General features: G+C 39.7%; 1 protein-coding gene across 12 annotated transcripts in view; it reads left to right on the forward strand.

Annotated features, from left to right (window-relative positions):
• Window positions 1-24228, forward strand: part of LOC103544232 (ectonucleotide pyrophosphatase/phosphodiesterase family member 3-like) — a 112718-nt gene that overhangs the window by 61605 nt on the left and 26885 nt on the right. For all 12 annotated transcript variants that reach the window (XR_011522118.1, XR_011522119.1, XR_011522117.1 and 9 more), the window contains 9 exons: window positions 5426-5505; window positions 7561-7680; window positions 8258-8367; window positions 9491-9556; window positions 10268-10340; window positions 15391-15499; window positions 17004-17132; window positions 17495-17526; window positions 20142-20269. Coding sequence is in view for 6 of the 12 variants with exons in the window: in XM_070557165.1 (XP_070413266.1) it covers window positions 5426-5505; window positions 7561-7680; window positions 8258-8367; window positions 9491-9556; window positions 10268-10340; window positions 15391-15499; window positions 17004-17132; window positions 17495-17526; window positions 20142-20269 (847 nt within the window). In the remaining 6 variants the exon portion in view is untranslated. The remainder of the gene's footprint in view (window positions 1-5425; window positions 5506-7560; window positions 7681-8257; window positions 8368-9490; window positions 9557-10267; window positions 10341-15390; window positions 15500-17003; window positions 17133-17494; window positions 17527-20141; window positions 20270-24228) is intronic.

Below are 24228 nucleotides of genomic sequence, written 5' to 3' on the forward strand. Positions count from 1 at the left end.
ACATCACATCCTGTGTCCAAAAGGGAAGCTAACTAGCCAGGCTGAACTAAACTCCATTTGAAGTGGAATTATTTGGTTCGCTCATCCCTTTGAGAGTTGGAAATGACACCAATGAAATATGGGAGCATTGAGAGCTTTCCTCTTTCTAAAGTTTAAAATACTTCCTATTGTCACCCCAACAATATCTTGATCCTTTCACGTGTGAAGACATCACTAACCAGCTCTACCAGGACAGGATGGGCTCTCAGTTACCAGGAGGCCCAATTAAGAGTGGATATGGTAGAAGAGCTGGGATTAGGGCTCCCAGGAATGGTAGGCTTGAGGGGAGGTATGTGACAGCAGACATCCCTTTAAGGAAGTCTGGGACCCCATCTCTGGTGTCCATCAAACTGCCTGGGTTGGACTACAGAGATTGTGGAAACTGAGCCTGAGTGAGTCCTATCAGTGACTAAGGGCACTCTGGGACTCAACTCTAGTGGGGAGCTAAGGTCTTTGTCTTGTGTCAGTGTGTGTGCGGGCAGACAAAGAAGGGCCAGGCCCAAGATCAGGAAACTGTCAGGTGAGATGGAAGCGATTCTGCTGGAACTGGAAGTCAGGCTTCCTGGACAGTTAGTGGGAAACTGAGGATAGAACAAGATTAGTGGTAACAGGTGGATCTGCAGGCAGCACGTGCAGAGCTGTGAAGATTAGAGCAGCGAGGCTGACATTCGTGGACAATAGAACTCACATTCTCCACAGCAGATGCCGTTTGACATATGCCTTTTTCAAGTTTTTTTGGAATTTTACTGTGGCAAAAACACTTAACATGAGATCTACCCTCTTAACAGATTTTTAAGTGTCTAATACAGTATTGTTACGTACAGGCCCAGTGCTGTACAGCACATCTCTAGAATTTATTCACCCTGGGTAACTGAAATTTTATATCCATTGATTAGCAACTCTGCATTTTCCCCTCCCTGAAGCCCCTGGAAACCACCATTCTATTCTTTGCTTTTGTGAGTTGACTCTGTCAGATGCCTCATGCAAGTGGAATCATGCAGTGTTTCCCTTTCTGCGATGGGCTTATTTCACTTAATGTCTGCAGGGTTCATCCGTCTGTTTGCATATTGTAGAATTTCCATTTATTTTAAGGCTGAATAAAGCTCCGTTGTACATATGTGTGTATATATATATGTATTCACACACATACCATTTTAAAAAGTCCGTTTAGCTCTTGATGCACATTTAGGTTGTTTCCACATCTTGGCTATTGTGAATAGTGTTGCACTGAACATGGGAGTGTTAATATCTTTTCAATTTCCTGATCTCAATTCTTTTGGATAAATACCCAGAATTGGGATTGCTGGATCATATGGTAGTTGTATTTTTAGTTGTTTGCATAAACTTCATACTGTTTTTCACAGTGGCCTCACTATTTTGCATTCTCGCCAACAGCGCTCAAGGGTTGCAATTTCTTCCCATCCTCGCCAACACTTGTCCTTTGCCTTTTTGATAGTAGCCATCCTAACAGGTGCAAGGTGATATCTCATGGTGGTTTTGATTTGTATTTCCCTGATGTTTAGTGACATTCATCATTTTTCTTATACCTGTTGGCCATTTGTATGTCTACTTTGGAAAAAACATCTATTCAAGTCTTTAGCCCATTTTTTAATTGGGTTATCAATTTTTTTTTCTATTGAGCTGTAGGAGTTCATTAGACATTTTAGAAAATAATCCTTTATCAGATATATGGTTTGCAAATATTTTCTCCCATTCCATATGTTGCCTTTTCACTCTCTTGATGGTTTCCTTTGCTGTGCACAAGCTTTTTAGTTTGATACAGTCCCACTAGCCTAGTTTTGCTTTTGTTGCCTGTGCTTTTGGTGTCTGTGAAATCATTACTAAGACCAATGTCATGAAGCCTTCCCCCTGTGTTTTCTTCTAAGAGTTTTACAGTTTCAGGTCTTATGTTTGAGTCTTTAATTCATTTCAAGTTGGTTTTTGTTTATGGTGTATGATAACGGTCCAATGTCATTCTTTCACGTGTAGGTGTCCAGTTTTCCCACATCATTTGTTGGAGACACTCTTCTTTCCTCGTTGTGTATTCTTGGCATTCTTGTTGAAGATCAGTTGACCATATACATGTGGATTTGTTTCTGGGTGCTCTATTCTGTTCCATTGGTCTATATGTCTATCTTTATGCTAGTACCATTCTGTTTTAATTACTGCAGCTTTGTAATATATTTTGAAATCAGGAAGTGCTATGCCTCTAGCTTTGTTAATCTTTTTCAAGATTAGTTGGCTACTCAGGTACTTTTGTGGTTCCATAAGAATTTTAGAGTTGTTTTTTCTGTTGTTTTAAAAAATGCTATGGGGATTTTGATAGATATTGCTTTGACCCGGTAGATCTCTTTGGGTAGTATGGACATTTTAACAATATTGAGTCTTCCTGTCCGTGAAGATGGATGTCATGGATTTCCATTTGTTTGTGTCTTATTTAGTTTCTTTCATCAGTTTTATAGTGTTCAGAGTATAAAATCTTTCACTTTTTTAGGTAAGTTTATTCCTAAGTATTTTAGTCTTTTTGATGGTATTGTAAATGGGATTGTTTTCCTAATTTCCTTTTCACAGTTTGTTATTAGTGTATAGAAACACAACTGATTTTTGTATGCTGATTTTGTATCCTGCAACTTTACTGAGTTCATTTATTAGTTCCAACAGTTGTTTTGTGTGCAGAGTCTTAAGGGTTTTTCTATATATAATATCATATCATCTGCAAACAGGGACAATTTTGCTTCCTCGTTTCCGATTTGGATGACTTTTTTCTTTCTTGCTAATTGTTCTGGCTAGGACATCCTATACTATATTAAAAGGAAGTGGTAAGAGTGGTTATCCTTGCCTTCTTCTGAATCTTGGTGGAAAAGCTCTCAGTTTTTCATTGCTGAGTGTGCTGTTAGCCACAGGCTTCCCACATATGGCTTTTATTATTTTGAGGTAATTTCCCCTGAATCATAGTTTGTTGAGAGTTTTTATCATGAAAGGTATTGAATTTTTATCAAACACTTTTCCTACATCTATTGGGATGATCATGTGGTTTTTTTCCTGCATTCTGTTGAAGTGGTGTATTACATTAATTGATTTTCATATGTCAAACCATCCTTGCATTCCAGGGATAAATCCCACTTGGTCATGGTGTAGGATTGTTTTAATGTTCTGGTGAATCCAGTTTGTTAGTATTTTGTTGAAGATTTTTTTATCTGTGTTCATCAGGGCTATTGGCCTGTAGTTTTCTTTGCTTGTGCTGTCTTTGTCTGGCTTTGGTATCAGGGTAATGCTGATCTTGTAAAATGATTTTGGAAGTGTTCCCTTCTCTTCAATTTTTTGGTACAGTTTGAGAATGATTGGCATTAATTCTTCATTAAGTGTTTGGTAGAATTCACGAGTGAAGCCGTCTGGATCTGGGCTTTTCTTTGTTGGAAGATTTTTGATTACTGATTCAACTTCCTTACTAGTTATAGGTCTGTTCAGACTTTCTGTTTCTCCATGATTCAGTTTTGGTAGGTTGTACATTTCTAGGAATTTATCCATTTCTTCTAGGTTATCCAGTTTGTTGGCTATAACTGTTCATAGTAGTCTCATAATGCTTTTTATTTCTGTGGTATTGGTTGCAATGTCTTCTCTTTCATTTCTGATTTTATTGATTTGAGTCTTCTCTCTTTTTTTCTCAGTTAGTCTAGCTAAAGCTTTGTCAATTTTGTTTATCTTTTCAAAACACCAACTTTAATTTTGTTGATTTTTAAAATTGTCTTTCTAGTCTCTGTTTCATTTATTTCTGCTATAATCCTCATTGTTTCCTTTCTTCTGCTAACTTTGGGTTTCATTTGTTGTCTTTCTAGATGCTTGAGGTGTAAAGTTAGGTTATCTATTTGAAATTTCTTCTTTTTCAGTGTAGATGTTGATCACTATAAACTCTCTCCTAGTGCTGCGCTTGCTGCGTCTGTGCGTTCTTCAGCTGTTTCACTTACTCGTCCATTTAGTCTTCAGCATCTTCTTATAGTTCATAGTTACTATAGAAATATGTTTATTGGATTTATATTTTCAGATCTTTTTAGTTGGTGCTTTCTTTTCTAAAAACACGATTTTTTAAGGAGTAAAATATGTAAATGGTAAACATTTTAAAACAACATTAATGGGTATATAGTAAAAAAATCAACAAACAAAACAACTCTCTGTTTCCTGATCTTTCTAGTTTTTTCTGCAGAAGCAGCTACCCTTATTGGTTTATTGTGTCCTCCCAGAATTATTCCATTCAGTCATAATTTAGATTACTAAAGCCTGAAGGAAGCAGTGGTAGAAGACCTTGCTTTCGGGGAGCTGTTCTACAATGGCTCTGGTTCAGATGGTTGATCCGAAATGGTTGATCCGAAATGGCAGCCTGAGTCCGTGGATAGGCAGCAGGTGTGTCCTGTGTAGGACATCCTTACTAGGGAGGTGTGATGTTTTCACAACACTGGGAGCTTAGTATTTTCTTTTATACCCTGTGCCTTTAGGCATTTAAGAATTTGCGTAAGCCATGTTTCAAGGAAATAAAAACAGAAACTGACTTTATATCTCTGTTTCTTGTATGATTTTTTCCCTACTTAAATTCCTTTAATTATATAAGTGGGTTGGATGTCATTTTTATTATCTTATATAACTTCTTAACGATATTAAATGTGTCTTTTCCTGATTGAGGACATGGTTTAATTTTGGCAGTATTGACTACAAAAGAAAAGAAAAAAGCTTATGTTAGTCTTTAATTTTACCTATGATTCAAGCCCTAGAGCAGGCCACAAACTGAAGGACATCAGAACCACTTGGGGTGCTCGTTAGACATGTAGTTTTTTTGAGCTCCCTTTCTTCCACCTTCCACCCACCTCCACCCCCAACCCCAGCAGAGTCCTGTTTAGTAGACTTGATATGGGGCCAAGAAGATTCTGAAGGAGGAAATTCCTGGATCATATTGGGAACACTGAAGTAGAGGCTGGGAAGGAGACCAGCTCCAAGCCTGTTTGAGAAGACATTCATTATGTCAAGCTGCACAGTGTGTCCTTTTCTGAACAACAATCATTTTCCTTTTTTTTTTTTTTTAAATGTGGATCTAATCTATAATGGTGAAGCTTCTTTCAGAATTAGAGTTAACATGATTTTGGAGTGGGAAATGTCTCGTATTTCACTGCTGCAGTGGAAATGTCAGTGTGTTCTTGTGATTTAGCTCACTCTGCTCCTAAAAACTCACATTCCTTGGAATGGAGGAGTTCTAGGTGCCAGAATTTCCACCTCTTTCCATCTTCAAACCACTCGGTAGATTTCTATTTCTCTGGGAAACTTTCCCGTTCAGATTTTTAGTTATCTGACAAACTTCTGAGGAAGTAACCCCTTAATTTCCCACTCTACTTTGTTGCAGAAACATGTGGAATTCATTCAAAATACCTGAGACCTGTCTATCCAACCAAAACCTTCCCTAATCACTACACCATTGTCACGGTAAGTGCTTGACCCAGCGGAAGACTGAGGCCACAGGCAGGTGACTGACCCCACCAGACGTGCCCAGGCAGCCACGGCCATGCCCCATGCTCACACTCACAAGTGCACGTGGTGACATTTTGAGGCTTACTTCAGGCTGGGCAGGAGCGTGTAGGTGTGAGGCCGCTCCAGGTCTGTGTGGAGTTAATGACAAGGGAGTGTCCCAGCGTTAGGCTAATGCACTGTGTGTGAGGCCAGGTGGCCTCTTGGATGTGACAAATACCATTTTCCTCTGATGTTTTGATTCGCCTCCACTCATTTGAAAGTCTGCTGGGAAGGGCAGGCTATGCATGAGGACAGCCTCTTTGATGTGGGGAATTTCTTCCTTTCTTAGTCTTTTCGTTCTATGTAACTTGATAAAGGATTCTGTTTCACCAATGAATTGATGCTGCTTATGTCTCTTTAGATAAAGCAAGTAAATTCTCCTTGATGTAGAAAAAGACTAAAGTGAGACGATCAAAATGAGCTCAAAGGAAAATTAAGTTATTTAACACATAGATTTAGAACACATCTTAAAGACGCCTCTGCCAAGGCCTTTATTGTGTCTTTACCTCTTTGCAATGTCTTTCATTACTGTGGCTCAGTAAATATAACTTATTTGAATTTTAACTCAAGTAATTGTATGTTTTTATATATATATGTACATATATATGTGTGTGTATATATTAATATAACATGTATATATTAATATATACAAACATGTATATTTATATATGTATTTGCAGATTCCATATTTGCAGATTTACCAAGACATTAAAATTCATTTGTAACCCCCAAATCAATACCTATGACCTATTCATAGTCATTTGTGGACATTCACAGAGCGGCAAAAAATTCGAGTTGCCCAGCTCGTATGTTCCCAGCTGAGGTCTAACAAGGTGACACTCTGCCTTCTTGCTTTAGCTATCACACTGTAAACAAATGTTGTTTTCACAGGCTTTGTCTGTTTAGTGCCATGTTTCTTGCATGTTCGTTTTATTGGTGGTTTTGCTCTTTAAGATGGCCCTCTAGCATGGTGCTGAAGTGCTGTCCAGTGTTCCTGTGAGCAGGAGGGTGTTGTGGGTACAGAGGAAACGCATGCGTTAGATAAGCTCTGTTCAGGACTGAGTCATTGTGAACAGACAATATCTACTAAGTAAGGGACCCTTAAGCAGAAATACTCGTAAAACAAGGTTGTGTATTGATCAGTACACGGAAATGTGACCAGAGGCTCGCAGAAGCCCAGCCCTGTGTTCTCCCTCGGAGCAATGCTTCCGTGTCCGCTTTTTAGTGTTGGCAGCAACTTTATAGAACATCACTGCAGCCGATAACAAGGATCGACTGTATACATATGTCCATATGACAATATGCATACATAATACATATGCACATGTATGTATATATAAATAAGGGATTATGTGAGTGCTATTCATTTACTGTATGAAAGTAGATGTATTCGTATTCATATATGTAGTAATGTTCTGAAATAATAACCCTAAAATCCATCTAAAAGTAGTTACAACTGTATGGGATATCATAGGCATAGAGAATGTGTGGAATGATTGAGTGAATGTTTGTGATTGGTTTGAAGGAATGATTGGATTGAGGGATGAGTGGATGGGAGGATGGATGGAGTCTTGGCAGCCTCCCTTTTAAAGTGCTGGAACACACTTGAAGCCATTTAGCCAGGATATTTGATACTTAAGAGCTTCTATGTAGTAAATTTCTTGCTATTATTGCCAACATAACCAGTGGCTAATCATTATTGTAACGTGGGAAACTTTAATTCACAAATAATTCTTAATCACACGAGAGTTATATTAACACCACCAACACAAACCATCTGCCTAATATTGTTCATTTTCTGCTATAAACCATATATATATATATATGTATATTTGGTTCAGATCCAGGAGTTTTATATTGAAAGATACATAACGTCCTTCCAAGATATGAGTTATAGATCTTATGTTTCAATTTAAATAGGTGTTTTATTAATATTTTATCTTAAATCTTGTTTTGAAATGATCTTTTTAGGGCTTATATCCGGAATCACATGGCATCATTGACAATAATATGTATGACGTAAACCTCAACAAGAGCTTTTCAATTTTTTCAAAGGGGACATTTGATCCAGCTTGGTGGCATGGACAACCAGTATGTAGCCTTCTACATGTGGCACCAAAGTATCTTCCATTTTCCAATGTGACAGCAGGTCACTCTTCTCTCTCCACTTTGAGTTTTACTTTATCTTTCTAATTTCTAAGGGCTGTGGGTGGGAAAGCGTGTCACCACTATTTATAATTATAATTTAAATCTTTTAAACATTTATAGTTCATTTTAAACATTTAGTTCACCTAAACAACCTTCTCATAAAACTTGGACGTTGTATTATAAACATATTAATCTGGAAGTTACTCAGAAAGATTATCTGTTAATACTCTTCCTCCTTCTTTAGAAGGGAAAGAGAAACTGTACAATTTTACCAGTTTGAAAAAATTATCTTCTTTCTTACTACCTTACTACAGTTTTGATTTTTGAGGTGGATCTCTGGATAATTATAGTTTTTAACTGCTACAAAGACAAACTTTCAATAATTTAAATAAATTTTAATAACTAAATATATTTTGCAACTGTTAATATTGTCCAGTTTCTAATAAGTGGCACCATGTCTACCCAAACTTACTGATTACTCTCTTGACTTCCATTTATCTTAAATTTTCTCTTCCTGTAGGTCTGGCTGACAGCAATGAATCAAGGCTTAAAAGCTGGCACCTACTTTTGGCCAGGATCAGACGTGGCTATAAATGGCTCCTTTCCTTCCTTATATATGGTTTACAACAGGTAGCAAAGCACTTGTAGATATTTCCCTGTCTACGCAGGAATGATTAGGATTTTTTTCTGTCTTAATCTTGGTGGTAATTCTATTCTTCCAGTTTGGGGACCAAAAATCTTGTAGTCGTTATTGGTTCCTCACTCTTGTATCCCTCATCCAGTCTGTCAGTAAATGCTTGTGGCTCTAATTCAACATATGTGCAGCCTGAGAACTTTCTGTTACCTCCAGCATTAACACTCTGGTTTGGGGTGTCATCATCTTTTGCCTGTCTTCCTGGTGTCGCCTCTTTACACGACTCCCTGCTTCTGTTCTCATCCGCTATAAACAATTCTCAATCTACCAGCCAGATGGTTAATTAAAAAAACAACTCCAGCTATGACACTCTTTGGCACTAAAACTTCAATGGCCTCCTTTCACTCAGAGTAAAAGCCCACAAGGCCCTTCGTGGTCTGACCCCGACTGTCCCCCTGCCTGTCAGACCTCCTCTCCCACTCCTCCTCCCGGTGCTCACTCTGCTCCAGCCACGCTGACCTCCTTGGTGGCCTCCACACTCCAGGCTCCCTTCTGCTATAGGGCCTTTGTGCGGGCTGCACCCTCTCACTCCAGGTATCCATCCACAGCCCACTCCCTCCCCTCCTTCAAGCCATTGCTGAAAATTACCTTCTCAACATTGTCTTAGCCTGATCACACTAAGATCTCAAATTCAACCCCCCCTTTCTCAGTGCCCGTTTCTCTGCTCTAGTCTCTCTCTTTTTTATCACCTTTTAAAATAATTTCTGGCAATACATGCTCAACATGCTTAAATGCAAAAATGAATGAAATGAATAAAAATAAACAAATCGAAGGAATGGATAATAATTAATGGCCTCTTATTTTAGTTGGGGGAAAATGGAGGGAAGGATGAGAAGGAAAGAAAATAACATAGATTAATTTATGTGAAGCAAGTGGGTCTCTATATATAAAGTAGGGAAAACAGGGACTCCTTTGAGTCATACTGAATCCATTTCAGTATTTTGTTCACATATGAACACAAAATGCATATCTGAAAATATCAACCTGCCTTCCTGAGCAGGAATATAATGGAATTATTCTTGATTTGATTGGTTTTTTAAAATTGTTCGCTCTTTTCAGAAGTGTCCCATATGAAGAGAGGATCTCTACATTGCTAACCTGGCTGGACCTGCCCAAAGCTGAAAGGTAATATCTAGTGTCAGAGAAGTGCTGGCACAGTGGGATATTTGCAGGTGTAAAATAAAATTATTTCTTTACTTTAAATGACCATTTTTGGAAAAAACTTGAGATTTCCTTTTAATGGGCAGTGTTCAAGAATTATTTCTTAGAGCAGTTGACTTTTTGCTCTTGAGAATGTGGTTGACATGATGGGACAAGCAGAGGCAACTACCACCACAAGATATGGACTGGGAGCAGGACCGAGGTGGATCTGACAGTCAGTCATGAGGACTGACTCAAGGAGCCAGGGGTGCCAGGGCAAGGCCATGGCAACAGGCTGGGTCAGGGCATCCTGAAAGAGAGTGCCAGGTCAACAGTGCATCTGAAACCAAACATTTAAAGGAAATTTAAAGGAGGGGCAGAACAGAATCAGCAAAAAGTCAGAAACCCAGAAATATGAAGTGCTGAGGCACATCAAGAGAAGTCTTACCAGTAAGAACAAGACATATTTTCATTACTGAGTCAGACCAATGTTCACATCCCAGAATGTCTATTTAATCCCCATCAGGAGGCAATCCCCACTGGGGCAAGTGGAACCACTGGACCCAGATGAAGAGATGGAGGCCAGAGAAAGAGAGAAGGAAACAGCCACAAAGCTCTAGATCTACAAAATCCCCAAATCCAACCTGTACGTTTATTTCGAACTGATGTCTTTCTCTGTTTCAATTTCATCCCTAGACCCGATTTTTATACCCTGTATGTGGGACAGCCTGATTCTGCAGGACATGACAAAGGACCAGTCAGTGCCGCAGTAAGTATTTTAAAACCTGTAACATCATCTAGCCCTAACCCAAAAAGAAAATATTTCTTAATTCTCATTGAATACAAGTGTAGTTGATAAATTAGTTAAAAGTCTAAAGGGAATATCTGTCTTATTAACCACAAAATAGTTTAGAGTCTAAAAAGGATGTCTCCCTTATTAATCAAATTTTGACTCATTTGATAAATGCTTACTGACTACATACTTTGATGCAGCACTGTTATTTATACAATGATCAAATCAAGGCTAGATACTAATGCATGGGCCAAATTAACATGTTAGTGCAGCCCATTTCAAGCAGGGTCCCCTGCAAGTGCTTGGTGGAATACCCAACTGTGTGTTCATACAGTTTCATTCATAAGTGCCTTATAATTGAACTTAAGACGTTATTGCCTCAGGCTGAGTTATTCCCCTCCTGGGCCACCATTATAATGGAAGTAGACTCTTTAATATTAGTTTCTTCATTATGTAAACCATTCTGTTACACTTTTACTACAGAAATGTAGTCCTTAAATATTACTTAAGAGAAAAAATGTCATCTCTGTTCTAAAATCCACTGAAGCCTATTTTGTCTTCGATATGACGCAATGCTGCAAAGGTCCCCATGAATATGGCATTTGCCTACCCCATGGAAACTCACTTCACCATCGTCCTCAATGGGAATGCAAGCATATTTATTCTGGCAGCACGACTTTGCAGTTTATCAGAAATGCCCTTCTTCTTCTTTCCCTTTAAGCCCAAATGATTCTTAATGAAAGGCCCTGCTCGAGTCTGACCACTTTAACTCTTTAGACTCCTTTGTATTCCAACACCACGCACTGCATCACAGGATTCAACACTTAATCAGATTATTCTAAAGGTGAACGGCTTAGGAAATATCTGAAGCATAGTCCCCATTTCTTGTTTTCTCTTTCGATTGTTATCTGTATTTGATATGATTAATTCCTTGAGAGGGGACTCTACAGTCTGCATTTGTCTGAACTGTACAGCTGACAGGATTAGGCACGATATCTTTTTCTTCTGTTCAGTGCTCCAGGTTAGCACCCAGATAAATTTTAAGTATAATTTTGAAAAGTGCTGCAAAGGAAAAAAGCAGGGTGCCCTGAGAGGTCTTGGAGGAGGTCCTAACCTAGTGTGGGGCTGGTTAGAAAGTTCTCCTCTGAATAACAAAAAGGAAGAAAGATCACCAATGACCCGATTGAGGGAGGAGTTGAGCACGTTAGAGGAACACAGAAAATGAACAAATGGACAGATGGCGAGATAAATGGACAGCAAGATAGTGGTAAGAATAAGAATAGCAGCTAACCCTTGCTGCGTGCTACTCAGTGTCAGGTACTGTTCGAATTGCTAGATGAGTACTATCTCCCCCCAGTGTCTGGAGCATTGTGATCCCAGGGAGAGAGCTCAGAGTAAGCCTAGAGAAGGAGGCAGGCACCAAATCATGCGGGTCCTTATGGGCCATACAAAGTGCAATGGGAAGCATTGAGGCATTTTGATCAGGGCAGTGACATGATCAGATCTGTGTGTATTTACAGATCACTTTTATTGTGCAGAAGAATGGGTTGGAAGGAGCAAAAGAAAATGGGGATAGACAAGTTAGCTTTTGCAGCATTCCAGAAAAGAGATTGTAGTGACTTGGACTAGGGTAGTGGCAACCATCATGGATGGAAGAAGGTGCATTTGAGATTCATTCAGGAGCTGGTCTTGCCATGATGTGGTGTGAGACGGGTGACTGGATGCGGCCTCAAGGATGATTCCAGGTTTCTACCAGAAGCAGGCAGGTGGTTCCATTTATGTTAATAAGACCTCTGAAGGGAGATAAGTTTTGCGGAGAAGATCATGTGATTGATGTGCCTATGACATGAAGATACCCAGAAGGCCATCGAATATGGATTTAAAGCTCAAAGTGGGTGAAAGTCAGGCAGCTTGGCAGCATGTGGATGGTGCATGAAAGGGGAGATGAGCTAAGGAGAGAGTGGATAGTGGAAACAGAAGAGGGCTTCAGACCAGCCTCATTTGAAGGTTAAGAAGAGGCAAAATGATGGAGAAACTGGCGGGCTTTATGCTTCATTGTTGTTGTTAACAACAGAATTGTTATGACATAACTGGTTAATTATGTCCGTTACTATGACATAGTTTAAAAGTAAAAAGGCTATTTTAGTTTATTTTGACTCATTTACTATGCTGAAAGCTTATTAACTTGTTCTAGATTTTTCAGTTATCAACACCTTACTTATTCTTGCTCTACAAGCCCCTTAAGGCCTACTGTTAACAGTTTCTGGTGCTTCTAATATTGTATTAGGCATTTCTAGGGACGAAGAAAGTATGTTGAAAGCTCAACATTAGCTCAATAATGAGTTAATGTACAACTTTTTTTTAAAAGAAATCTTTAAAAATTTGATCACTTAAACAGCGTTTAAACGGGAAGGTTATTATGGGCTGCAGTAGCCGGAGAAGGCTTTATGAAATGGGGATTTAGAGGGTGGGAGGATATGGATGGGCAGGAGGGGATGGGAGAGGCATTTGAAGTGGGGTGAAACCAGCAACTTCTTCATAGCAAATGTGTTCCACTGAGTCTCTAGTACTGAAGTTGAAGTAGGCACAGGATGTCCTGACTGGTCTTGAGTAACTTTAAATAATGGTCTAATACTTTAATAAGAGTCAGCTGTGATTGATTATTGAAAAACCAGTTATTACATCTCAGATGGAGTGAAAGGTTGGGAAGAAGAATTCACTTCTGAAAAGAAGATTGAAATTCAGAACAGACTGATTTAAGTGTTGGTACTGCTCATGTCCGTGGTGGGAGGATTTCCGAGCCCTGAGGAACTCCACTTTTGGGGAAGCAAGTGGAGGTAAAACCAGAGAGGCAGGAGGTTGGGCCTTTTGAAAAGCAGATATGTCAGTGCTGCATAGAGCTTCTGGGTAGCAGGTTCCTCTGCAACCTTGAATTCCATTTTACAAAAAGGGGCTTCTGGATCGAAACAACAAGTGTTCATTGAAGGTCTTCCCAGTTAATTCGTTATCCCAGGATTGATTTTACTGCTTCCACAGTGCCCACTGTGAAAGCGAATGATCATGATTCCAAGGGAAAGGGGCCACGTTTTCTACCCAAACTTGGTTTCCCCCACAGCTGCAAACATTTCTATCCCTGGTAATGAACTTATCCAAAAAACTGCTCACTCCTTGCCCATTAAGGGGATTTCTTGATCCTTTCCTTCATCTGGGCCAGAGTTGGGGGCTGGTGCCCAGTCACTTCACGTTCCTAAATGTGCCATCTAGAGAGTGTGGGCTTTGTGTGCTTAGGAAGCGTGTGATGAGTTCGGTTGCATGGTCTTTCCTTGCAGGAGCTCATGCTCTCCTGGGGAGGCGGACACGCACACAGACGGTTTCCAAAGTGGGGAGAGTCCAGTGGTAGCAGAACGCCAGGGTGCTGGGAGAGGCCAGAGGAGGGGCTCTTTGTGCAGTTGGGAGGAGTTATGTGACAGGGGACATAACTATGTCCTGATGACAGGTGGGAACTGTGACTCTCACTGGCATACCAGAGGGCATGGTCACCCTAAGGATGGGGGTCAGGAAAGCATGCTGGTAGTTGACGGATTTGGCAGTAGATAGAAATGTTTGAGTTCAAGTCCTGCTCTGTCCTTTTTTAACTGTGGGGCCGAGAACACGTTGCCTAACTTCTTAAACCTCAAGTTTCCTGCTCTCTATGACTGGAAGTCTGGCAGCACCGTCCACGAATGTTTGCTGTGAGGATTTTGTGAGAGAGCACCTTAAAGCTCTTAACGGTAATTGGCTTGAGAAATTCTTGCTCAAAAAAAGAAAAAAAAGGCAATCAGTGTTATAGCAGGACTACAGGAGGTTAAACATTTTTTTCCCAATCCCGTTGCTATTACACTTTTTTTTCCCCAAATCCCCCCAATACATAGTTGTATATCTTAGTTGCAGGTCCTTCTGGTTGTGGCACATGGGATGCCACCTCAATGTGGCCTGATGAGCAGTGCCATGTCCGCGCCCAGAATCTGAACCGGCGAAACCCTGGGCCGCTGCAGCGGAGCGTGCGAACTTAACCACTCTGCCATGGGGCCTGCCCCTGCACTTTCTTATTCAGTGAAAAAAAAGAATGAAAAGTTGTGTTAGTAAAAGTTATTCACTTGAACCCTGTCAGTTCAGTGTGCTATAAAGCATAGAAAAATTTAAAAACACAACAGAACCTAAACAATAAAATAAAAATGAGTTCAGTTCACCATGCAGAGACAACCACTGTTAATATGTTTTTGATATATTTCCTGTTCATTTTCTGTGCATGTGCCTTTGCTGAGAAATGCTAAATACATTTAAAAACAAAATAAGGCTTCTGCAATGTCCGTGGGTGCTTCTATCGTTTGGTTTTAATTGTTTATGTTTAGCATTGTATTGTGAGCATTTTCCTATGCCATGTTCTTTAAAAAATATTTTTTAGAGATTGTCAAGTGTGCTTTCTTAAGAATGTGTCATTATTTATTTTTTCTTGTATTTAAATGATACATAAATAATGTGATGAGCATCCTTGTTTGTAAATCTACATTTGTATTCTAAGTGTTACTTAGGGCAAATGTCCAGAAGTAGAATTATCAGGTTCCAGGGTCTGCCCCTTTTTAACTCTCTGGTTACACATTGTCACATGAGCCTCCAGAGCATGTGCAACCATTTAAGCTCCTATAAAACAGTCTGTGACCCCCACTCCCCAACACTGGTCATTATCATGAAAACCTTTGCGGTTGAATAATGTTTGCTGACTATGAACATTTTTCTCAGATATTTATGGCCTAGTAGTCTATCTTCCTTTGTAGAGAACATGGTTTAATTTTTTCATTTGTAGAAATTTAGGGAATTGGTATTTGGTGAATGTAGTAGTGTGGGTGCTGGACTCTGATGTCTTATTTCAAAGCCCAACAATTCAGGGAAGGAAACGTGTTTAATTTTCACTCGATTAGATAATGATTTGGTTAATTAAACTGTAATTCATGGAGACAATCTGAACTCCAGTTTCTTTTTTCCTTAGGTAATTCAAGCGTTGCAGTTGGTAGATAACGCTTTAGGAATGTTGATGGAAGGCCTGAAACAGCGGAATTTAGACAATTGTGTCAATATAATCCTTGTGACTGACCATGGTATGCCTGTTTTTACATCATATTTTATCGTTGATTCCATCTTATCACTTCAGGGAGCAGACATTAATAATAATGATATTTTAAATTCTGTGCTTCTGCACCTAGAAGCTCTTGGATAAGCAAAGAATAAATTTAGTTGTGGGTTGTGATAAATAGAGGACTAAAATTAAAATTTCTAGTTCAATTATTCTAACATCCATTCATACACTTAATTTTCTGTAAAAGTGGAATGAGTTGTACTTAACGGAGATTCAATTGGATTGTTATTCAATCATAAAGGTGCTTTTCTGGCCTCCTTTCAGCGGTGGTTCACTCACATGGATTGGCTGAAGTTTACTGTATTGGCTGGTTTTACCATGTCCTGTGTATTATGTTTTTGGTTTGTGTGAATAGACTTCTATAAAGTCCCTGTCACTCCATGTTTGTCATTTGAGGTGAATTCTCCATTTCGGCTAACCTGAGTGTTAAAGGATGTGGGACAGCCACCACGCTCTCTGCCACCTCACACAGTTTGGAACTCCTCATTCATTCAACACGTATATTTTAAGGGCTTACTCAATGCCGTGTACTTCACTAGACATGGCATGTTCACAGGTACATGTAGCAGAAGTGGACCTTTTCCCACTGGGTGGTCAGAACCGTCTTCTCTAGGAGGACATTCAAGCTGAACTGCAGGAGCTGTGGAGGAACCAGGCCTGGGGTGAGAAGAGCAGAAGGTGCTGTCTGCACAACTTCTGTTTGCATTTTACAACATCAAGATAATGTGGAAGATAGCAGTTTATTCTAAAAATTTCTAAAATGGTTCCCTAACACTTTGGTCCACTGTTTTAAAGTTAAAAGAAATATTTTAATGCACATTCTGTTAAAAGAAATTATAAAAATAAAAATCAAAAATGATAAAATAATAAAAATACAAATTTTGATGTACTCTGAAGAATCTTCAAATAAGGAAGCTTTAACTCCCAAATCTTTTTTACAGCACGTGCTGTTTATATAAATGTAAATAATACACTTACGAAAAGTAAATATTCTCTAATCCTTATTCTCTTAATGTATTGTTTTAGAAAAATGCATGTTACTACACTTACGAAAAGTAAATATTCTCTAATCCTTATTCTCTTAATGTATTGTTTTAGAAAAATGCATGTTACTTTTTTTATTTAAAAATATATTATGTGGCTTTGTGTACAAGTCAGATGTTATAAAAATCAATTAGCTTCCTACAGAGGATTTTCTTCCTGGAAATTACCTTAATTTATCTACATTGAACAAATGCTCTGTTTATAACTCCTGTCTGTTCTTCGCTCATGAACATGAGCCTTCTCTTCCACTGCCAAGACTTTCAAGGTCTGCTATTTGGAGCAGAGTACAGGGCAGATTGTATAGGTTCTCAGGTAGCTTGGTTTGAGATCTGTGACATCAAGTATGCCCTATCTGATGTGAGCAAAGACAACCTATTGTTACCATCTATATACATTCAGAAGATAATTTTATTTTTTTCCAGGAATGGATCAGACTTACTGTGAGAAAGTGGAATATATGACTGATTATTTACCCCAAGTGAACTTCTACATGTATGAAGGGCCTGCCCCCCGCATCAGGGCTTATAATGTGCCTCAAGACTTTTATAGCTGTAAGTATGAAGATGCCCATATGGAACAAAAAGGTAAACCTTAAAGTGAGTAACCATGGCCCCCGATTCTGAGGAGGTGGGGATTACCAGGCCCCTCTTCTGACTTCTTGGGAAGATCACACAGAAGCAAGTGAGAAATTCCCGTGTGTAAGGTTAGTCAGTCTGTAAAGTCTTCGGGAGGAGCTAATGTTGTTGGGTACAAATACATTCCTTCCATTCTTAAATGCTGAAATAATTTTTTATTTAATTTTACCAGATCATAATCATTGATAAATTAATGTGTCAGATTCCCCTGTGTGTTCACATTTGTTGCAGTTATCCAGTATCATTGTAATGTGATTTATTTTTTTCCTTTGAAACAGTTAATTCTGAAGAAATTGTTAGAAACCTCAGTGTAAGTATACAGCCTCCTAATGAATCTCTTTAAGTTAATGTAATGTCCTTAATCTGTTTTCAGGAAATTTGTATTCTGTATTTCTGAGTCCAGGCCCCTTGTAATTTATGTTTTAAACCCTCCCTCAACCTTGTTTTATGTGCGCATCAGTTGCTTTCGTCTCAGTTGTTTTCCCTTTGGCGTTAGCACCGACGCAGGAAATCGGTTTGGGCTAACGGTGGCGCTGATGTCCGGTTTTCCTTGAATGGGCTGATGTTTCCTTCAAGTTTCAGGCAGCATCGCTTTTCACGTTTTTTGTGGAGAGTTACAGACTCTACACATCTTTTTGGACAGGTCCGAAAAATCATCTGCTTCCCCTCTAAGGATAACTGCGACTGCTTTTGATTGGTTCCCATGTCCCGGGTTGTAAGTGAACGAGCAGGACAAATTCCGGATAGTTTAAAACAATCTGGACTTTCCAAGGTGGAGTTCACCACTCCTGGAGAGACCTGAAATATTCTCGTGTGGTAGTTTGACTAGTTCTCTATTTAAGGTATATTCACAAATACATATCTATGAGTTCACCACTTCTTGGCATGGGGCTTGGCTTATTTAAGGACAGTTGCCATGCAAGTATAGTGAAAATGATTAGGATGAAATGTGAACGACTGAAGATAAGGAAACACCGGCTAAGGAATGGTTACCTAACCTGAGATCCACTGCGAGTTTGAAGTGGGAATGACAGCTAGAGCAGAAATCCCCCAGGGTGTCAGTCCCTCCTTTTTCCTCTTACCCCTCCTAAGATTCTGATCTTGAGTAAGCAGATAGACAAATGCCACCCCCTACTGGTGAAGGGTGTACATGCAGTGTGTTCATGCTGGTTGGGTGAGTAGTGAGCATTTTCAACATGTGGACTCTCAACCTGCACATTGCCGTCCCTTTTTTCCGTCACCTCATGGTCCATACAGCTGAAGTCCTCTTGGTGGGATGAGGAAGGTCAAATCCCCAGCAATCCGACTGGTGCAAGGAGATTGGATACTGCAGGCTCTGGAAATCCACTACATGGCATCCCATACATGGAGAGGGCCCAGAGCTCCAGGATCCCCAGAATGGACTACCATTTCACGAAGTAGTCTATTATTCCCGGGAAGATATTCCATGTGGTAGTACAATATTCCCAGTAATGCTGTTCTCTGGGCCTGTGTTGAGCTCGTATTAGACAAATGTAACCACACATGAACAGGCAACTCTAAGTCCCACAACATGCTGGCTGCATGACAGACGACAGCATCGACTTTGTTCTTAGATAAAATGACCCAACTTTTATCTCAGTTCTTCTGTCTTCATCTCAAATGCAAATAACCCAGTACTTCTTCAGAGGTTGGCAGTGTGCCCCTAGTTTTCTCTGGATTTACTCTGGCTACACAGACAGCTAGGAAACCATGACTCATCAAATGATCTGTGGTCTTAAGGGCACATTCTAGTCCCTTGTGTCTTTGAGGAAGCTGCATACTCAGCAGCTGCCATCATGCGCTTGCCTGGAAGTTACCAAAATACTGGCTTAAGAAGGAAGCAATGATAAATGAAAAAGTGGAAAAACAAGAAGCCTGGAAAAGAGACCAAAATAGGCAAGAAAAAAACTGGCAGAAATATCTGTGCAATAAATACTCTTCTCTTTCCCCTTTTCATTCCATAACTCTTTACTCTCCTATTTTCTATATTTCTTTTTAACATGGTTTTTGTTCAATTTCATAGTGTCTTACTTTTCTTATATAAATTGAGCATGAGATAATAGTGACACAGATTTGAAATATTTATGAGATTATTGAGGCTTAAACTAAATTAGAAAGTGAGGAAGTAGAAAAACTCATTTCCTCATATTTTTACCTGTATGTTTTTTTCTCTTCTTTCTCAAAAAGGTCACAAGGAAGATAAAGGTCCTTTATTATTCTATTTCTCATTTCCTCACTTTCTTTACGTGATAGATAACAATATGATTTGCATAGTTTTAAAATATGCCATGTAGTTACAGCAGTATTTACTAAAGAAACAAAATTTCACTCCAGTTCATGAGAAATTCATGAATGTTTCACAGATAGGAAGACTACTAGATTTCAAAAACTGTTGACTTGATTTGAAAATTAAGCAAGTGTGTAGGTTATTTAAAGGGTAAATTGAGTCAATAATGAAGAGATTTTTTTGGTGCAATTAAAGTGGTTTTTAAAATTTTCACTCATATTTACTAATGTAGTATATACTTTTATATGTAATTTAGACTGCAAAGTTGTAATTGCCACTCGAAATCAAGACGTATGTATTCTCTGTCAGAAAAGGAGGGGAGATTTATGGTGGTTTAAGATATATAGACAGGAATAAAAACTTAGAATATCAAACAGTGTAATTTACATCATATTTTTAGTTGCAACCAAAATATTGCAACAATAAAAACACCTATTATTCTTAATAATTAGGGAATTAGACGGCATTAATAATAGGTTTAATCTCCGTTTTATTCACCAAGCTTGAATCCTCTTAGTTTTAAAAGGTGCTTAATAAATTGTCTTAGGAGATGAAATTGTTGAACTAGCTTGCATATTTTATAAATGTCATAAAGAAATAATTTACCTATTTTTCAGTGCCGAAAACCTGATCAACATTTCAAACCCTATTTGAGTCCTGATTTGCCCAAACGACTACACTTTGCCAAAAATATCAGAATAGACAAAGTTCATCTTTTGGTGAATCCACCCTGGCTGGCCGTGAGGTTTGTGTGTCTATTTGCTTATCTCACAGTACTTTTAACAACCATCTTTGGTTATAAATTTTCTTACCTTTACCCTTCTACTACTATGATCATGGAAGTTTCCTGAGCATGGACATTCTCTTGAAATTTAAATCTCTCTAGCACTCCTGTATTTGAGATGACTGTTGTTAGATTGCTGATCTTAGCATCCTCATCTTCACAATTATCGATAAGAGTGAGGAGGAAGGCTGGCACTGTTGATCGACTGTTCCAGAGACCGTCCATGCCAGCACATTCTTAACCCCCACTGAGGTCTCCTTTAGGCGGCAGACAGGACATAAAGATGATATCAGCTGCCTTCCAGGCTGGTAGTAACTGATTACATGGCTTTTTGATTAAGATGTTTGTTGTCTTTGTGTTTTTTATAAAAGAGCACATTTATGATTATAAGCCCAAGCTAACCAATTAGTTGTAATATTTACTTCTTTTTTCTAGTTACAATTATAATTAATTTGATTGTCGAGAATTTGCAAAATATGTGTGTTTCAAGAAAAAGCCATTCTGAATCACTCCATCCCAACATAACCAAGTAATTCACGGCATAATGCAATTTTGTTGATGCGTGCTCGATGTGTGCTGAGCCTGTTCCAGGCACTGGAGATTCAGACATGATTCCTGCCCTCCTGCTCAAATGGAGAAGACTGATAACAAGCCAGTAAACAAATAAGTACACACTTTCAGGTAGTTTAACAAATGGTGCCTATTTCTGAATTTCATTCCAGCATTTTTCCGTGTGATAGTGGTTATAAATGGAGTCAGGATCATGCTGTGTTTTCTGGCCTATGTTGTGTGTGTGCTGCATCATGCCAAGGGGCTATGGGGACAATGGGAATACAGTGGCCAAGAGAGATGTAACAAAGAGGAGGCGGAAGACGAGAGAGCTGAGCTCTACCATCAGCGTGTGCAGGATGAGGAGCTGGAGATTTGACAGAGCCTGTCCTTTAAGACACGTAACCAGGAACCACGCTGTCGCTCTAGGGCGGAGGGTGTGCAGCCCACACCGGTCACTAGATGGCGGTGGTCTCTCTTCTCGGGATTAGATTTGCCCAGCCTTTCCTCCTATGGCTCAGGACAGGTTCTCTGAAAGAAGATGAAACTCTGAACAAAATTAAGCTTTACTAATATTAGGTATATAAGATTGTAAGTAATGTGTACATGCAATATATAAGTAAATGTGGGTAAGTTCTCCAAATATTTACTGTTAAGTGTGTGAGATTAAAGAAGGTAGGAGGCCACTGGCACAGAATGAGAAAGTGCCCATCCATCCAACAACATGACCGATGGGTTATAGAAGGCGAGTCCAGCCACCAGATTACCTCTGGGTACCACTCATTCACACTCAGTCTCAAATGATGAGCTGTGCGTTGAACAGCAGGCAGTGAGCTGTAAAAAGAGCAGCAGCCCGAGAGGTCAGGGCCTGGCACCTGGCCTGCCTTGTGGTGGGAATTCGGATAAATCCATATCTTGGGCTTCATTTTCCTCATCTGTAACCCAAGGTGAGCCTGGTTTCTTATTCTCTTGTGCTTAGCATGCAAAGTAAACTAACTAACCTCAGAGGAACGTTGGCTGCAGCCCTCCCCAGATCAACCCAGGAGTCTCAGCTGACCTCATCCCGGATCCTCTCGATCTCCAGTTCTTACACCTGAGGCTCACGAGACCTACTTTCTAAGGGAAAGTATGTTGTCCTCAGTAATGTTGTTCAATGTTCAGTAACTAGACTAGATTTGCATTTCAAGAGAATAGCAAATTTCATCATTTAGTGTAATTTCTTCATCATCATCCTTATTTTGCCTAAAATGTGTTGGATTGTACTAATTTGGGGAAACCCAATTATCTGAAACTATAAAGTATTGTTAAAGTGCTTTGTAGAGAATGAGAATAATAGCTTTTGATCTTATGAATGGAAACTAACAAATATGTCCCAGGCACCTTTCTAAGAACTGGAGAGAAAGACACCTTCCCCGCCATAAGGGTCTCACCCAGGTGAGGAGGAGGACAACAATTATAATCAGGTAACAACCTCTGCACTAAGATCAAGTACAATGTTCAGGAAAACAAAAAGAGTGATCACACCCCCAGGTGCGAATGTCAGAGAATGCTTCCTGGTGGGGCGATTCCTGCTCTGGGTTTGGAAGACTCAGGATGGGTTAGGCTAACTGCTGCCATCCGGCAGGTTTGCCGTGTGCAGTTTGCAGTCTGTGCCTTGTACAAGGTACTCAGCCAAGAAGATGAGTGGGTGCTGAAATGTAGCCATTGCTCAGCTCATCAAGCCCTGATGGGGCTGTGTCTGCAGGAAGAACGGGACCACTTTTCTTTGCTGGAGGGCACTGGTCTGCTTGCCAGGCCTTGAGCACTGCCAAGCTGTGCCTTCTCAAGGTGCTTCTTTTTCTAAAAGCATTGCCCAGAGCAGTGGGTGCCTTTTTAAAGTCAGCAGCAGCTCTGGGGCAAGAAGGGTAGAAAGAAAGAGTCAGACAGACAGACTAGATTCCAGAAATTGCGAGTAGTCTCGTATTGCTAGAGCACTGGGTGAATGAACCTGCCCTCTGCATGAAGGACTTTATCTGTCGTGACCAAGGAATATGACTTTGACCATGAAGAAAGTAGGAGACCATTGGTAGCCACAAGGTGGCTGGAGGTGAATGTAGTGGGATGTGCATTTCAGAGAGCTCACTCCAGCTGCCGAATGGAGGAGGATGGTCAAGTGAGTGGCAGGGAGCCCAGTTAGAAGGTGTGCAGTGACCAGTTCTTCAGCCTTATGACAGCCCAAGGGATGCTGTGGAGCCAGTGGGATGGTAAGACTAATTAGGTAGCACATTATCAGGAAGACATGTATGGTGAACTTAAGACAGATTTCCTAGGATAGTACGGGCTCATCATGTTCTGTCCCACATTTGTACTCATTAAAACGTGTGTTTCCATTTCCAATAGTGATAAATAGTCTTAAATACGACTAGGCATGTGGGTGTGCATGCATGAGCATGTGTCTGTGTGTGTGTCGGGGGGCAGATTCTGGATAACCAAATCAGAGTCAGGATAACCAATTAGGAAGTTGGTTCAGGTCAGAGGAAATGGGACTCGAGCTTAGAATGGTGACAGCAGAAGGGAAAGCAAGGGAAAGTGTGGAGGGTACCACAGAGAAAGATAGGACTTGGCAACTGATTGTGTACCAGGAACGAAGTCGTGCTCATCTCCCCTCTGTGTCATCGCCAGCTGTGGCAGAGAAACCTGGCCTTGATTTCAACTTTATTAATTAGCCATGGAGAAGGTAAAAGAGGATTTGTTCCAAAAGAATTCATACAGTGCTTGGACGTTGAGCTAAATTTTGACAGATAAAATCAACTCGTCTTTTCCAAATGCCAGCTTCCATTTTTCCATATGTAATTTCCAGAGCCAGTGGATGGTTGGAAAGCATGAACAGGAGCAGTTAGAGGAGCAAACTTCTCAAGTTCTCCTTTGGAAAGTAATAGAAAATAGAGCATTTTCTAACAATATTTTTATCCTTTGCTTCCAAATAGACCTTTGCAATATTTATCAAAGCTTTCTAATAGAGTTGGGTTAGGAGTTGAAAGTATAAAAAAGCTAGATTTTTCTGAAAATTGAAAGATAAAGAAAGGACCAATTTTACAAAATTTTACCAATGACTTGATTCAAAAGACCTTTTCTTTCTTTCATTAATGAGTACTCTAACCTCCCACACAGAATTTAAAACTTAATTCTTCCCAATGAAATACTGCCAGTAATCTCAGCGAACCAAATATCTATGCAATAAGGACAAAAATGTTTTTAAACAACTTTTACCTTATGCCAACCGTTTTATTGAAGTTAACTGAGAGGAGGACGCGGACTGGCCCCTTAGTGTGACTGAGTTTAAGCCCCTTGTAAACAGGACGCCTGTGCTCTCCCCATTCCAGGCAGTCCTC

Source organism: Equus przewalskii, chromosome 9 (assembly GCF_037783145.1).
Source record: "Equus przewalskii isolate Varuska chromosome 9, EquPr2, whole genome shotgun sequence".
In the NCBI taxonomy this organism is placed as follows: domain Eukaryota; kingdom Metazoa; phylum Chordata; class Mammalia; order Perissodactyla; family Equidae; genus Equus; species Equus przewalskii.